Source organism: Heterodontus francisci, chromosome 5, assembly GCF_036365525.1.
Source record: "Heterodontus francisci isolate sHetFra1 chromosome 5, sHetFra1.hap1, whole genome shotgun sequence".
In the NCBI taxonomy this organism is placed as follows: domain Eukaryota; kingdom Metazoa; phylum Chordata; class Chondrichthyes; order Heterodontiformes; family Heterodontidae; genus Heterodontus; species Heterodontus francisci.
This window is the reverse complement of record NC_090375.1, coordinates 154,113,445-154,129,334: the sequence shown is the minus strand read 5'-3', so window position 1 is coordinate 154,129,334 and position 15,890 is coordinate 154,113,445. Positions and strand designations below refer to the sequence as shown.

The following is a 15,890-nucleotide window of genomic DNA, read 5'->3' as shown; positions in this document are numbered from 1 at the left end:
GGAACAAAAAGAATTCAAAACAGAACCTTGCTATACATGTTGACATCTGCAAATTGTTTAAAAAATACACGCTTCAGGATTACACTACAAAAATGCTTTTCCACATCCAGTGATAACAGAATACAGTCATAAAAAGGGAAGAATAATGGGGACAGAGGGAGAAACAAGAAAAATACTGTGGGAACATGTTTAAGCTCATCTCTATAACATATAAGATAAGGCAAAATAATGCAGCAACTTAATTGAAATAAGGAAACTAAGATTCGCATCACTAAAGTTATTTTCCTATATATTTAGTTGTTTAACTTTTATTTCAATGTTGCACCATTTGTACAGATCATCAGTAAAACACAATTTAATGCTTGGGGATTAGGTATAATGATTAATTTTAAATGTTTGACAGGTACATAGCCAGAGTTCCCCGATAATCAATCAGTAAAGGCAGTGAACGACTAAACTGTACAGACCAGAAGTTCCCAGGTTTGATTTCTGGTCTGTGTTCAGTCAGTTGTAGTGACAGGAGGGGCATTATGATTCGCCTCAGTGCCCTTGAATGAGGGAGAGGAAATCAACCAGGATTCCCACTCCTGGTCCGACCCCTGCTGGTAAGCGCCTGTGTGGATGATGGTGGAGAACAAAATCAAACTTGGATATGATGATGTTCCTCATAGTCCAGTGACCTGCCAACACCTACTGTCTAACCTCACATGATAAATTGCCACTTGAGTGTGGTACTCTGGAACTTTACCCCAGCAGAAGGCAGTGCAATCAGAAGAGGAGGAAGCAAATTATGGAAAAAAAATACATTTAATAGATAGCCACGATGAATATTTAATCTCCTTGAATATTTAATCTCCTTGAATAATGAACCTCCCTTTTTAGCTGCCAAATAATCTATAGGGATGAGAAAAGAAAAACTTAATGCTGAAAAAACAGAAATCACAGCAAGACTGTGAGCATCTGAAAATAGGAAAGGCTAGCAAAAGGTTTAAGGTTGAGCTTCTTTATGACAATGAATGGTCCCAGCTGTAGACATTAACCTTTCCTTTCTCTTTTCACATACTGACTGATCTGCTGCATTTGCCCAGTCTTTTCCATCTTTATTTTAAATACAGCTTCTTTAGTACTCAGTTTCAAGACTAACTTTGGTATGCAAACCTTCAGATTTGGCAATATAAAATAAAGGAACATAGGATTAGACTTAAAGATGTATAGAAAATGTTATACAAATAAGCTCCAACTTTCTTACCTATAACAGCAGAAAAATCGTTTTTGATTTTTCAATAGAATCTCTTCGTCTAATTCTCTTATTCAAAGTGCTGCATAGATTTATGATTAAATTAATTCCCTTGTTTTGACTTATTTTCCATCTGCTTAATATTGCTAATGGCTCCATGTGTTGAAACATATTAGCTGATGACAGATAAATGGTTTTTATACATGACCAAAAGCATTTTTACTTGACAGTTTTTTTTATTGCGACAGTACAGTACAAATCACTTTTGTGTCAACATTAAAATCTCATGTTGAATTACACTAATTTAAAACTTCTTTTAATTTGAATAAAGTTAGGCAACTTCGAATGCCAACTATTTAGCAAACTCTCCTCAGTTATTTTTATAATGAGTTCAGAATTTTGAATTTTATAATGCATTAATGGGACATGTAATATAGAAGATTTTTTTATGATCTATTTATTTGGGATATTAGCCATATTTACATTATCTAGTTATGACTTCAGCCTGTCTACAGCCCCGTTTACACTACAGCTGTAAATTTGAAATCATTTTGAATTTACAGCTGTTTTGGTTCGACAATTAATGATATCAATTTATTTACTCTGATATAAAATCTCTCACCCTCCGACACTGGTTTAAATCCAGTACAGAAGGAAAGGATCTGAATCAGTCTGGCATCAACAGTCTGATTCAAACCTCTGCTGAGCTCTTGTTCTGCCCAATTAGCCAGCACATCCCTCAGACAGGTAATTTAATTTAATCCTGTTCAGACACATGTACTGGTTCAGGGGAGAGGTGAGTGCAAACGCTAGGGAGGCCAAATTCAATTCAGATCATTGAATCCGAACTCAATTTGATAGCCCCGTGTAAATGGGGTACGAGGCTAGCAGAGAAATTACTTACATCTTGTGCAAAAATTCTCTCTCTTACTCGTTGATATTCCTCTTCTCTCTCCTCAATTGATTTACTTCTTCTATCATCTCTAAATGGATGAATCCTATTTTGCTGCAAGATAAACATTTCCTGAAAGGATATGAAATACTGTTCGTTTACACATAAACCTATTTAAAATCCCATCCAATTGAATTGAGGTTTGAGCAGATTAGTTAAAGTACACACATTACTGCTGTCATATGTATAAAAGGTTAACTGAATCAGTGGATTAAAAATTGAATAGCTTTTGCTGCTGGATATTATCATGAAAAATTTTATTCTCAAGCTTCACACAGCATTACATACCTGATTATCTTCTTTATCCATACTAGAATTATCCCTTTTTAAAATAAATCTTTTCTGGGAGTCATCATTCTTCTCATCTTTTATGTGCTCGCAGAACCTTTGTTCTGGTCTGTTGGCATATTTAAAAACACAAAAATGAAATTAAACCAGTTTTTCTGCAAAGCTGATTCACTGTCATTTTTCAGAATATTTTCTTGTACTAGCGACATGTAAAAGTCCACAATTACAGAACAGTATTGGCACTTTGGAGGGCTGCAATGGATGTTCAGCCTGTGGATAATGCACAGGCTATAGCAGGAAGGGACAAACTGTAAGCTTTGAATAGACTAGATCGTTGTGCTGGATGATGTGTGATAGAATCATTTGTGTCAATGAACAATAAAATAGAATTACTCAATATAGATCATATCTGAAAGAGAATCAACATTAAGAATAGGCAATACTTACATTCTAGTATTGCTAGTTTTGTTGATTATAACAGATTTTCCAGTTTGATCTACATTATGATCCATTCCAAAATAAGCTGCTACTCTGTGCACCAGCATCCGATGATATGATGACATTGGAGGGAATTTCTTATAGTGATTGCTAGAAGGAGAGGAGAAAAAAATAAAGTCAACTCCTTCCCCACGAAGAAAATGCTTCAGGATGTGGCACTAGTCATAGACTTACTTGAAAATAGTAGATCTTGCACGCTGATGGACGAGGTTAATCTGAGGCAAAGCTGGGAGCGGAGCACTCAGTTGGGAAATAGGGTGCAGGAAGAGAAGCAAAGCAGTCAGGTGAGAAATTTAATATTGGGCCATGAAGCAGATCAGGTGGGCACAATGGAAGGTGGAGCAAAGATAAATAGGATGCGAGGTCTGAGTAGAAGCAGTGCTGAACTGTGGCCAGTCTCCTGTTATCTGGTAACTGGGAGCAGCAAGGTCTGAAGCCTGAAAGATGTTCCTCAGACTCAGGTCAAACAGCAGAGGTATTTCCTGGAGTTATGGCTGGGATAACAGGGTGCATCATATATTATATATAGCATGTGTGTATTAAAACTCTTAATTATACATTGCAAGTTACACTGGGGATGAAATTTCACACACAATCTCCCTCTCATTCACCAGAAGAGCTGCAGTAACCCTTGAAAAACAACTCTTTCACTGAAATTATGGTGAACAAGCAGGAGAAGCTCCTTTTTTTACTGTGATAGGTATTTTAGATGTAGTGCAAATATTCATACTTTACTCTGCTTCACAAAAATGTTCACTGCTACTGTAAATATTTAACAGGTTTCCAAATAATGAATCCCCCTGGTTTTAATGCTGTCAGATCTTCTTGATTAGGAGTGAAATGAGAATTACAAACAGTAAGTCCTGGCACCTTCTGTGAACCCTCTTGTCAAAGATAAAAAAGCCCGAGTGTGCTATGCACCTCTCCTGGATACTAAATATGATAGTATCTATGAGACTCAGAGGGAGTTGCAGAGCACAGAGAGACACTGGTGGATTTTACAAATTGTAGCCCGCCAACTGGTTGAGCAATGTTAACTGTGGGAAAGCCCATGAACTCAAGTCCCAGGCATTTAAAAGAGAAATAGCCTTCTGACAGGAAGCATTACTGAAACTGTGTGGTTATGGAATTGGAACCCAGCATCTGAGAGTTCAAACCCTCAATGACAATTATGAAAGTGAATTCAATACACCTGATCATTTCAGGGCCAGGAAAAATTGCCATGAAAGCAACTGGATCATTGTAAAATCCCAACAGGTTCACTACTGTCCTACAGGGAAAGGAATCTGCTACCCCTCCCAAGACTGGCCCGGACACTAGTCCACACTACACGGTTGATTCTTAATGGCCTATGTAATGGCCACTCAGTTGTAAATAAATTGCTATGAAATACAATAATAGAAGTATTGGGTGGACCTATTGACAAGGATCCAGGCACTGTATTGGGAGACAAGACACAGGTAATCTCAGCCATGTTAGCTCTGTAAAGTCCTTCTCATGAACATCTGAGGCAGGGATAGGCACCAACATGTTGCACCATGGACATTTGACAACATTATTGACTCAGCCATGGACATGGGGGCAATTAATCTGTAGTGTATAGCCAACCTAATGCCATCAAAACACAGTCCTATTTAAAGCACACTTCTCTCTATACATAAAGTAGCTAAGCATACAAACATCAATGGAGAGCAGCACAACAATATTAGCTAGCTAGCAACCAAAACAGTATTCAATGCCAATGCAAATTACTTTCATTGACAGAATAGAACTTCAGTTCATCACATTGTTCCCTGAAATTTAAGTAATCAAATTTCAGCACTCAGCAATAGTCTTTGGTTTACTGTTTATAATCATTTTTACAATCAATGCTTATCTTTAAGTTGTATAAAACTTCTATAAACCATGTTTTAATCTTGGTGTAATGATAACTTTAGGAACCTGACAGAAACCAGTAGTAATAACTTCCATAGTTTTGTTTCTAAAACTTCTACCCTATAAAACTCAAACCAGTTTCCATCATAGTGGATAGGAACGTGCATCGACCTATGTTAACCACATCACCAGCAGCTGAAGAATCCCTCAAATTTTGGGGATGTGGGAAAAATAAGGAAAAGGGCAAAAAGGTTTTGAATCAGTCTAATTAACCTGCAGATGCACAAGATTGTGATTTAATTTTCTATTTCATATTTTTAATTACATTATCAGAACATCAAACCATGATGACTTGTACGGATTGGTATAAGGTTTTTTTAAAAATACTTTTCTCTGAAATCCTCTTCCTTTTTGAAGACACTTATTCTCTTTGGTAGAGTACAGTTCCCTGGGAAACAGTTACTCTTCAGCATGTGATTCAAGAATACAACATTCATAAAATTACTCCCTTCTGCATTGTTTAGCATCCATTGAAGGGAGGTCAATACTGCTGAGAGCGTCGTTGTAGCTGAGCAAGTGACATAGTCAAGGGACACCACTCACAAAATAAACAACTCTCTCATCACCTGCTCTCCCCTTGGCCTCTCTTCCCCTCCCCCGCAGCAGCTGTTTCTATTCAAACGCTTACTCCCTAAGCTGCCTGAAAACAACAGGTGGCCGATCCCATTGCGCCTGTGCCGCAAACAGCCAATCATCGCTAACACCACCCAGGCAGCCCACTGGCAGTCACTCAGGATTGGTGGGCTGCAGGCTATATGTTGGACAACCCTGACCTTGCCCGATGCCCTGACGAACTTGACCCTTTCTTACTTTTGCTCCTGGTAATTTTAAATGTCTTGTTAAGTTTAAAGGCTTGGAGCAGGACATTTAAAATTACCACAGACCTCAGTTTTTAACCACAGACACTGGTGTCTCTGTACGGACACATTGCCGACCCCTGATCTGGGGTCTGGCACTGAAGTTAGAAGAGCTGTCCAACAGATTAGTCAAGTTACAATCTGACATAGTCATCCTCACATAACCATATTCAGCAGCCAATATTCCAAAGTGCTTCATCACCATCCTTTATCACAGGGTTGTCCAACCTTTTCGCGTGGTTGGGGGGTGGGGGGTCACATTACAATTTTTGTCTTACATAGGGAGCCAGTGAGACAATTTCGGATAAAGACATTAAAAATTTATCTTACTGCTAATCAAAACAACAACAAATGTTCATTTTTGTGAAGAAGCTTTAAATGAGGAGAGTAATTTATTGACTTACTTTCTCATCATAATGTTGGACACTGCTTTAGTGAGATACCTGGCATTTTTTTGCTTGCACAAGTAGTCAATATTTGCCCGCACACTTCTTATAGTGATGTGGAGTATTCCAGATAGATGTCCATCTGTCAGGAGTGATCTTGATCACTCTCTCTGTCTATCTGTATGTCTCTCTCTCTCTGTGTTCCCCCTCTCTCTTCCCCCTCACTGTGGTGTTCTCTACTCTCTGTGTCGTCCTCACTCACTGTGTCGTCTTCACTCCCTGTCCCCACCTCTTTCTCGCACTGTCCCCACCTCTTTTTCTCTCTCTCTGTTCCCTCCTCTCTTTCTCTGTTCCCCCCTCTCTCTCTCTGTTCCCCCCTTTCTCACTCTGTTCCCCTTTCTCTCTCTCTCTGTTCCCCCCTCTCTGTTACTCCCCTCTCTTTCTGTTCTCCTCTCTCTCTCTGCTCCCCCCTTTCTCTCTCTTTCTGGTTCCTCTCCCTCTCTCTCTCTCTGTTCCCCTCTCTCTCTCTGCTCCTCCCTTTCTCTCTCTCTCTCTCTCTCTCTCTGCTCCCCCCTTTCTATCTCTCTTTCTGTTTCCTCTCCCTCTCTCTCTCTCTGTTCCCCTCTCTCTCTCTGCTCCTCCCTTTCTCTCTCTCTCTCTCTCTCTCTGTTCCCCCCCTCTCTCTCTCTCTCTCTCTGTTCCCCCCTCTCTCTCTCTCTGTGATAGTTGCAGGGAGCAGGAGTGCTCAGCACAGCAGCTTTGTGGTTGGTCAGTTTTTTTTGTTGGTGCTGACATCGGGAACAGCAGTTTCTGAGCTTGAGGCAGGTTCAGGGTCGGAATCCGCTGGAAAACCACAAATCTGTCTGAAGCTGTTCCCGATGTTAGCAACTGTTAGCTGTTTTTAAAAAGTCAGTCTGAAAGAAGACAATGGAAAATTTCTCATCTTTGAAATTCATCCGCGGGCCAGATGGAAACCAGATCCTGGCCCGCGGGTCACAACCCTGCTTTACAACTATCCATGGGCAAGCTCTGTCCCATGAAAGGTGAGGGCACAGCAGTATGCAAGCAGGCCTAAAAAGGTAGCCACGTAGGGACCTGAAGGAAGAAGCACATAACCAAGAGAGATATTAATCACCTCTCTCCTGGTGGGTCTGAGGGTTAGCAGGATTAGCAGTGGAAAGCAGGGAAATTAGCTTGGTTTCCCAGCCCTGATTCCCTGTTATCATTTATGGGCAACTGAGTGTGGAAGGATTTGCCATTGGCCTTTCCCCCTGGGGTTGGAGAAAACTTTAGGTCAGGGCAGAGATGTGACAGTTAGTTTCTCTGTCCCATTTTCCCATTGCTTCTGCCACATATGCCTGACATGGAATGGGATCTCAGAAGAAATTTCATGCCATTATCTCCATTGTATACTATAGGCCACTAAATAGTGGGAAGGAGATGGAGGAGCAAACTTGATGCAAATTTCAAAAAGATAGAAATACTTTATAGTGGCGATAATGGGGGACTTCAATTATCCTAATATAGACTGGCAAAATAATAGTGTATAGGGCAAATAGGGGGAAGAATTCATGAAATGTGTATAGGAGAATGTTCTTGATTAGCATGTATCCAGTACAACAAGAGAAAAAACAGTGCTGGATCTAGTTCTGGAGAATGAAGTGGAGCAAATGGAGCATGATCCTTTGGGGAAGCATTTTGGAAACAGTGATCACGATATCATTAAATTTAGAAGTTATAGAAATAGGCAAGATACAATCAAATATGAAAATACTCAACACGAGGAGGGCTATTTTCAATGAGTTGAAAGGGGATCTGGCCCAGAAGGATTGGAAACAAAGGCTGGCAGGAAAAACAGTGGGTGAATAATGGGAGGCCTTTGAAATAAGAGGGGCAAAGAGAGAATATAAGAATAGATTAGTGAACAATATAAAAGGGCACCCAAGAGTATTTTATAAACCCATAAACAGTTAAAGGGTAGTTTAAGGAAGGGTAGGGCCAATTATGGACCAAAAACAAGATCTCCTTGTGGAGGCAGAGGGCATGGCTGACTTTAAAAATAAGAACATAAGAAATAGGACAGGAGTAGACCATATGATCCCTTGAGCCTGCTCTGCCATTCAATATGATAATGGCTGATCTTCTGCCTCAACTCCAATTTCCCGCCAGCTCTCCATATCTCTTGATTTCCTGAGAGACCAAAAACCTGCCTATCTCATCCTTAAATATATTCAACAATGGAGCATCCACAATCCTCTGAGGTAGAGAATTCCAAAGATTCACAATCCTTTGAGTGAAGAAATTTCTTCTCATGACAGTCCTAAATGATTGGGCCCTTATCCTGATCCCTGTGTTCTAGATTCCCCAGCCAATGGAAACAATCTCTCAGTGTCTACCCCTTCAGAATCTGGTATATTTCAATGAGGTCACCTCTCATTTTTCTAAACTCCAGAGAGTAAAGGCCCAATTTACTCAGCCTCTCATCCTCGGACAACCCTTTCATCCCAGGAACCAATCTAGTGAAATTTCACTGTATGGCCTTCAGGGCAAGTAACTCATTCCTTAAATATGGAGACCAAATCTGCACACAGTACTCCAGATGTGGTCTCACCAAAGCAATTGTAGCAAGATTTCCTTATTCTTGTACCCTTGCAATAAAGGCCATCATGCCAGTTGCCTTCCTAATTGCTTGCTATACCTGCATGCTAACTTTCCTTGTATGAGTCCATCAAAGCTCCTCTGAACATCAACAGTTAGAGGTTTCAAACCTTTTAAAACAATTTTGTTTTCTATTATTACTACCAAAGTGAATAACCTCACACTTCCCAACATTGTACTCCATTTGTCATGTTGTTGCCCACTCACTTAGCCTCTCCATATCTCTTTGCAGCCTCTTTGTGTCCTCCTCACAGCTTACATCCCACCTATCTTTGTATCATCAACAAACTTAGATACATTACTCTCAGTCCCTTTGTCTAAGTCATCAACATAGATTGCAAATAGCTGTGCATGGTGGGGGGGAAGCGACGGTCCCTCCGATCCCCCTCTCCCCTGCCAGCTGATGTAATTCTTCATGCCCCCCCGCCACCTCTGCCTCAGGGGGCCCATAAAATCCAGCCCTAGGTGTGGGAGCAATGCCAGAGGATTGGAAGATTGCAAATGTTACATCCCTGTTCTAAACAGAGGAGAGGGATAAACCTGGCAACTACAAGCCAGTCAGCCTAACAACAATGGTGTGGAAATAGTTAGGGACAATTATCGAAGACAAAATTGTCACTTGGAAAAATATGGGTTAATAAATGGCAGCAAGCATGGATTTGTTCATAGTAGATCCTACTTAACTAACTTGATTGAGTTCTTTGACGAAGAAATGGAGAGGGTTGATGAAAGTGGTGCGAGTAATGTTATGTATGTGGACTTTGAAAAGGCGTTTAATAAAGTGCCACTAACAATAGAACTGTTAGCAAAAGTGAAGACTGTGGGATTAAAAGGACAATGGCAGTGTGAATACAAAATTGGCTAAGGGTCAAAAAGCAGAGAATAGTAGTGAACACTTGTTTTTCAGACTGGAGTGAAATATATAGTGGTGTCCTGTAGGAGTCGGTATTAGGATCACTGTTCTTTCTGATATATATTAATGACCTGCACTTAGGTAAACAGGGCAGAATTTTAAAGTTTGCAGATGACATGAAACTCAGAAATGTAGTAAACAGTGCGCAGGATAGCAACAGACTTCAGGAGATGTGGACACACTGCAGATGAAATTTAACACAGAGAATTGTGAAGTGATGCATTTTGGTAGGATGACTGAGAGCAATATAAACCAATAAATGGTATAATTTTAAAGGTGATACAGGAACAGTGAGGCCTGGGGGTGTATGTACATAAGTCTTTGAAGAAAGCAGAACAAGTTAAGAAAACTGTTAAAATATCATATGGGATCCACACCTTTATAAATAGAGGCATAGGTCCTGGTGGGGGGCTGAAAGGCTGGGGGGCGGGGGGGTGGGGTGCGGTGGGGGAGACCCTGCCTCAGCCCTCCGTCGGACTTCTGTTGTCATCACATGGCTGGCAGCCAATTAATTGCCCACCATCGGGGATGCCATCCCTTTAAGGAATGAGTTCCCAACTCCAGTGCTGAGTTCTGCAGTACTGGCAGTACCACTGGGAGTGGTGGCCACAACCTGCACTGCAGGAGGCCCTGCAGTACCAAAGAATGGAGAAGACCCCAGGAATGGTGAATAGGGTCGAGGTTGCCAGGGCCATTCAGACAGATGGGGGAGGGGGGGGTTCGGTGAGGGGGGGTATTTCTAGGGGTGGGCATAGCTACCAGGGGGGTCCTTCGGGGTCCTTGATTGCCCCAAAACAGGGAGCCCCCGACCCTGCTAGGAGGGCACCAAGCTTTGTCTGGCGGTGCTTCCTCATGACAGCGGGCCCCTCTACCATCAATGAAATTGAAGTGGAGGCAGGAAGAGGCCCGCCTTGTGTAAGGGCCCCAATTGGCCTCGGGTAGGGAAGGCTGTCCTCGGCCTTCCCTACCCTGGCCAAAATTGCAGGGAGGCCAGGCGATGCTGGGAATGGCGTCCCTGCCATTTTATTTGCCCCCCGCCTCCGTGCCCGTCTCCAAGGGCAGCACAAAATTCTGCCCAAAGAGTATAAAAGCAAGGAAGTTATGTTGAACCTTTATAAATCATTGGTTAGATCTCAGTTAAGAATATTGTGTGCAATTCTGGACACCACACTTCAGGAAGGATGTGAAGTACTTAGAAAGGGTGCAGAGGAGATTTACTAGAATGGCACTGCGGATATGGGACTTCAGTTACATGGGGAGACTAGAGAAGCTGAGTTATTCTTCTTACTGCAGAGATGGTTAAGGAGAGATTTAATTGAGGTGTTGTGTAAATAAGGGGAAGCTGTTAACCAGAGGACACAGGTATTTGGAAAAAGAACTATTGATCAGGAGCTATTTTTCAACACAGCAAGTTGTTATGATAGGAATGCACTGCCTGAAAGGCTGTTGGAAGCAGATTGAATAGCAGCTCCCAAAAGAGAATTGAATAAATACTTGATGAGGAAAAATTGCAGAGCTGTGGGGAAAGCAGAGGGAAGTGTGACTAATTGGATAGCTCTTTCAAAGTGCCATCACAGGCATGATTGTCTCCTTCTGTACTGTAACATTCTATGATTCCATTATTTGTTCACAAAATACAATCAAAGACTGAGTCACTACGAGGTTCTAAAGATACTTAGTTTTAAAAGAAACTGTGGCTGAATTTTCACTTCGGGGGTGGGAAACAGAGTCAGCACTGTTTACGTGCCCTGAACCTGCCCCTGGGGTGGAAATAGTCACCCTTTGGGATTTTCACGGAGGCGCCCCCTTAATTGGCATGGAGACTAGTTCCCTCTCCAGTTAAGAGTGGGGGGGCTGGAGGGCCATTCAGAGGCCTTCCAGCATGAGAGGAGCAGCAGGATGCAGTAGAGGGTAAGTAACTGAGAGGGCGTTTCAACATGGAAGCGCTCTCTCAGCAACATTTTAAATCTTTGAATAGAAAAGAGAAAAAACAGCCAGTGGATGGGGGGAGGGGTGGGGGAGTCCCTTTACAGGGCAGCTTTTGGCTGCAGCTGCACCCAGGCAGGCAGGGAGGGCCTGCAGGCCTGCCTGGAGTGCTGTTCCCCTGGGCTGCCACTTGGTGCATGCCTCCGGGCAGTTAAATTGGCCACCATCACATCAGGAAACTGGAGGCAGACCAGAAAATCCCAATTGGCCTCCTTTAACTGGTTAAAAAGGCTCTTAATGAACCTAATTGGCTACCTGCCTTTTGGGGGCAGGTACCCCTGCCAGCCCCAAACCCACCTCAGCAAAAATGGGCGGTGCCAGGAACGGGATGGGGAAACCAGTATGCCAGTGGAACCGGTATTTTGTGCCCTGTCTGCCTCCGTTCCTGATCCCGGCAGGGCCTGAAAATTCAGCCCCTGGTGTCTGAAGCAGGGATGTTATCAATCAGGCTTGGTGAGATATAATAAAACCAAGCTTTTAATCAATATATCCTTTTCAGTAAAAAATGGAGCAGTACTTTATGCAAAAATTACTCAATCAGAAAAAAATATGGCATCTAATCTTCCTTCTCCTGCACGTTTCCTTTAATACTTATTGCTAATGAAATTTAATATCTATAAGTACCTGTAGTTAATAAGCCCAAACACAAAATTCACTTAAAAACTAAAACTATTTAAGCATCATCTAAAAACTGTAGTAAATTACATGATATTGTATGAGCAGTTAATAAAATTCACAATTAAACTGAAATAAATCTCATCTAAAATGTTTATGTTGAAAGCAACAGGTACAAATGTAGTCACTTACTTGTTATCACTGATAAAATCTATTAGTTCCTGTTCCATTTTGAAAAGCATCATTCTGTCCCTGTAAAACGATAACCATTAAGTCAATATAAATATAGACATTAGTGACAAACATTAAATGAATACTTTCCCTTACTTTGATTTGAGTTGTTCTGTGCACCTCAGAACATCATTTCCCAACCAACAGAATGAGAAGGCCACTTCCTCTCAGGTCTCTGTCAATTTGATTCTTGAACTGACTTCTACAAGTTTGACTCATCCTCAGATTATCACCACCTTCTATTGGTTGCTGGCTAACACTGAGAACTCATTGCATGGAAAGATTGAGAGATCGAGAGTGAGTGCCCACCTCCTAACACTTCTGGCACTGTGGGATCAGTACTGTACTACCTCAGGCTACTTTCATTCAATCTATCTTAATGTGAATTTTCATACCTGACTAGGTTGTTTAAAACTGCTCCATTTTGCTTAAACAAATCCAGTGCCAGTAAGAGGCAGCATTCAACCAAACTATGTGTGTTCATTGCGTCATACGAATTGCTCTTCAATACTTAAGGTTTTAGTCTTTTCTTGGACAATCTGTCTTTCCAAGAACAAAAGATGTCAAAATGATGAATGGGTAAATTCCTCACAGAAGCTGAGTTATCAAATGAAGATGAGAGTAGTAATTTCCATCATGACTATATTAAGTTCCTTTTTCAAAATAAATACTTTTTAAGTCACTTTTTTTGAAAGTTATCTTCCCAATCTCCCCCACATACATGGAATTATCCTTCAGCTGGGCCAGCAAGGGGTAATTCTCCATATTCTGGAATGACTCACAAAAATTTTACTTTGTAGGGTCAGAATGGTCTTCCAGATTCTTCCTCTTTCAGCAACAACTTGCATTTATATAGTGCCTTTAACATAGTAAAATGTCCCAAGGCACTTCAACATGGGTGTGATTAAACAAAATGTGAAACTGAGCCAGATAAGGAGATATCAGGGCAGATGACCAAAAGCTTGACCGAAGAGTTGGTTTGAAGGAGCATCTTAAAGGAGGAAAGAGCTGTAGAAAGACGGAGAGGTTTAGGGATTTCCAGAGCTTAGGGCTTAGAAGCTGAAAGCATGAAAGCCAATAGTGGAGTGATTAAAATCAGGGATAGGCAAAAGGGCAAAATTTGAGGAGTGCAGAGTTCTCAAAAGGCTGCAGGAGATTACAGAGGAAGGGAAGGGCAAGGCTATGGAGGGATTTGAAAACACGGATGAGAATTTTAAATCAAGAGGAGTTGCTGCATCGGGAGTTAAGGTAGGTCATTGAGTGCAGAGGTGAGGGGTGCATCGGGCCCGGTGCCAGTTAGAATATGGGCAGCAGAGTTTTGGAAGAACGCCAATTTCTGTAGGGTGGAAGATGACAGGCTGGCCAGGAGAGCACTGAAACGGTCAAGTCTAGAGTTAACAAAGTTCTGGTTCAGGATTTCAGCCGCAGATGAACTGAGGCAAGCTGGATGCAGGCGATGAAACAGAGGTGGAAGTAAGCCATCTTGGATATGGAGTGGATATGTCATTGGAAACGCACCTTGGCTCAGCTTAGAGTCAAATATGACGTCAAGGTTAAGGACAGTCTGGTTCCACTCAGACAGCAGCCAGGGACAGGGATGGAGTTAAGGGAACAAAATTTGTGGTGTGACTGAAAAGAATGGCTCAGTCTTCCTACAAATTGTTTGAGGAGATTTCTGTGAGATGTTGACCAAGCAGTGTGATAAATCAGAGATAGTGGAGGAGTTAAGAAAGATGGTGGTGAGATGGAACTGAGTGTCGTCAGCCTAAGTGTGGAACCTGACGTGTTTTCGGATGATATTGCTGAGCGGCAGCTTGTAGATAAGAAATAGGAAGGGACCAAGGATATATATCCTTGGGGACTCCAGAGGTAACAGTGTGGGAGTGGGAAGCCATTGCAGCCTCTGGCTGTGATTAGATAGATAAGAATGGAATCAGGAGAGTGCAGTCCCACCCAGCTGGATGACGGGAGGGGAGGCATTAGAGACGGTCAATTGCTTCAAAGGCTGCGGACAAATCGAAAAGTGGCACAGTGGCGCAGTGGTTAGCGCCGCAGCCTCACAGTTCCAGCGACCCGGGCTCGATTCTGGGTACTGCCCGTGCGGAGTTTGCAAGTTCTCCCTGTGACCGCGTGGGTTTTCGCTGGGTGCTCTGGTTTCATCCCACAGCCAAAGACTTGCAGGTTGATAGGTAAATTGGCCATTATAAATTGCCTCTAGTATAGGTAGGTGGTAGGGGAATTGAGGGAAGGTGGGGATGTGAGAAGGTAATGGGATTAATGTAGGATTAGTATAAATGGGTGGTTGATGGTTGGGACAGACTCGGTGGGCCAAAGGGCCTGTTTCAGTGCTGTATAAATAAATAAAATAAAAATATCAGGAAGCTTAGTTTACCACGGTCACAGTCACATAGGATGTCATTTGTGATTTTGATAAGGGCTGTTTCTGTTCTGTGGTGGTGCGGCGGACCTAATTGGAGGGACTCAAAGATGGAATTGCAGGAAAGATGAGCATGGATTTGGGAGGTGACAACATATTCAAGCACTTTGTAGAGGAAAAATAAGACATAGATTGGACCGTATTTTCAAGGACGGGGGGTGGGTGGGGGGGTGCGTCAAGGGCAGGTTTTTGAGAAGAGGGCTGATAACTACGGATTTGAAAGGGAGGGGGGACAGTACCTGAGGAGATGGGGCCGTTAGCAATAGCTAACGTGGGGGCCAGGAAGGGAAGCTGGGTCATCAGTAGTCTTTTGAGTTAGGGACAATGGAGCAGGATGTGGGTTCATGGACAAGATAAGCTCTGAGAGGACATGATGGGAGATAGGTGTGAAACAAGACAAAGATGCATGTTCAGGGCTAGGGCAGGGGGAAACCATTGGGGAAATTTTGTCTGGTCTGCTAGGAGAAGGGAGAGAAGCAGCAGAGGCACCTGAAGGCTGGTCTCAATGAAGAAGTTGAAGAGCTCCTCACATTTATTGCTGGAGGTGCGGATGAGGCAGGGGAGAGGAGTTTAACAAGATGGTATGTAGTGGAGAAGTTGGGGGTTAACTTTGTTTTCCAGTATGGTCTTGAAATAGTAAGCTGTTTGGTAGAGGAGAGCAGGACCGGTAGTGCTTTATGTGGCTCAGCAAGATCTGGAGATGAATGACTAAACCATTTGTTCACCATAGACAGTCTGCACCCTTCGATTCTAAGTAGCCATACAAGTATTTTATTAGCAATAAATGCACACAAAAGAATGCATATTTTGAATGGCAGTCAGAGAGAAAACATTCATCAGAATGTGACTATTTAATGACACCTTGGCATTTTAAGTATAGAGCTGCCTGAAATGATC

General features: G+C 42.2%; 1 protein-coding gene across 3 annotated transcripts in view; it reads right to left on the bottom strand.

The window, feature by feature from the left end:
* LOC137369635 (cAMP-regulated phosphoprotein 21-like) overlaps positions 1 to 15,890 on the bottom strand; it is a 758,358-nt gene that overhangs the window by 161,060 nt on the left and 581,408 nt on the right. For all 3 annotated transcript variants that reach the window (XM_068030966.1, XM_068030967.1, XM_068030968.1), the window contains 3 exons: positions 12,518 to 12,577; positions 2,925 to 3,065; positions 2,478 to 2,586 (listed from right to left, as the gene is read on the bottom strand). In XM_068030966.1, coding sequence (XP_067887067.1) covers positions 2,478 to 2,586; positions 2,925 to 3,065; positions 12,518 to 12,577 — 310 coding nt within the window. The remainder of the gene's footprint in view (positions 1 to 2,477; positions 2,587 to 2,924; positions 3,066 to 12,517; positions 12,578 to 15,890) is intronic.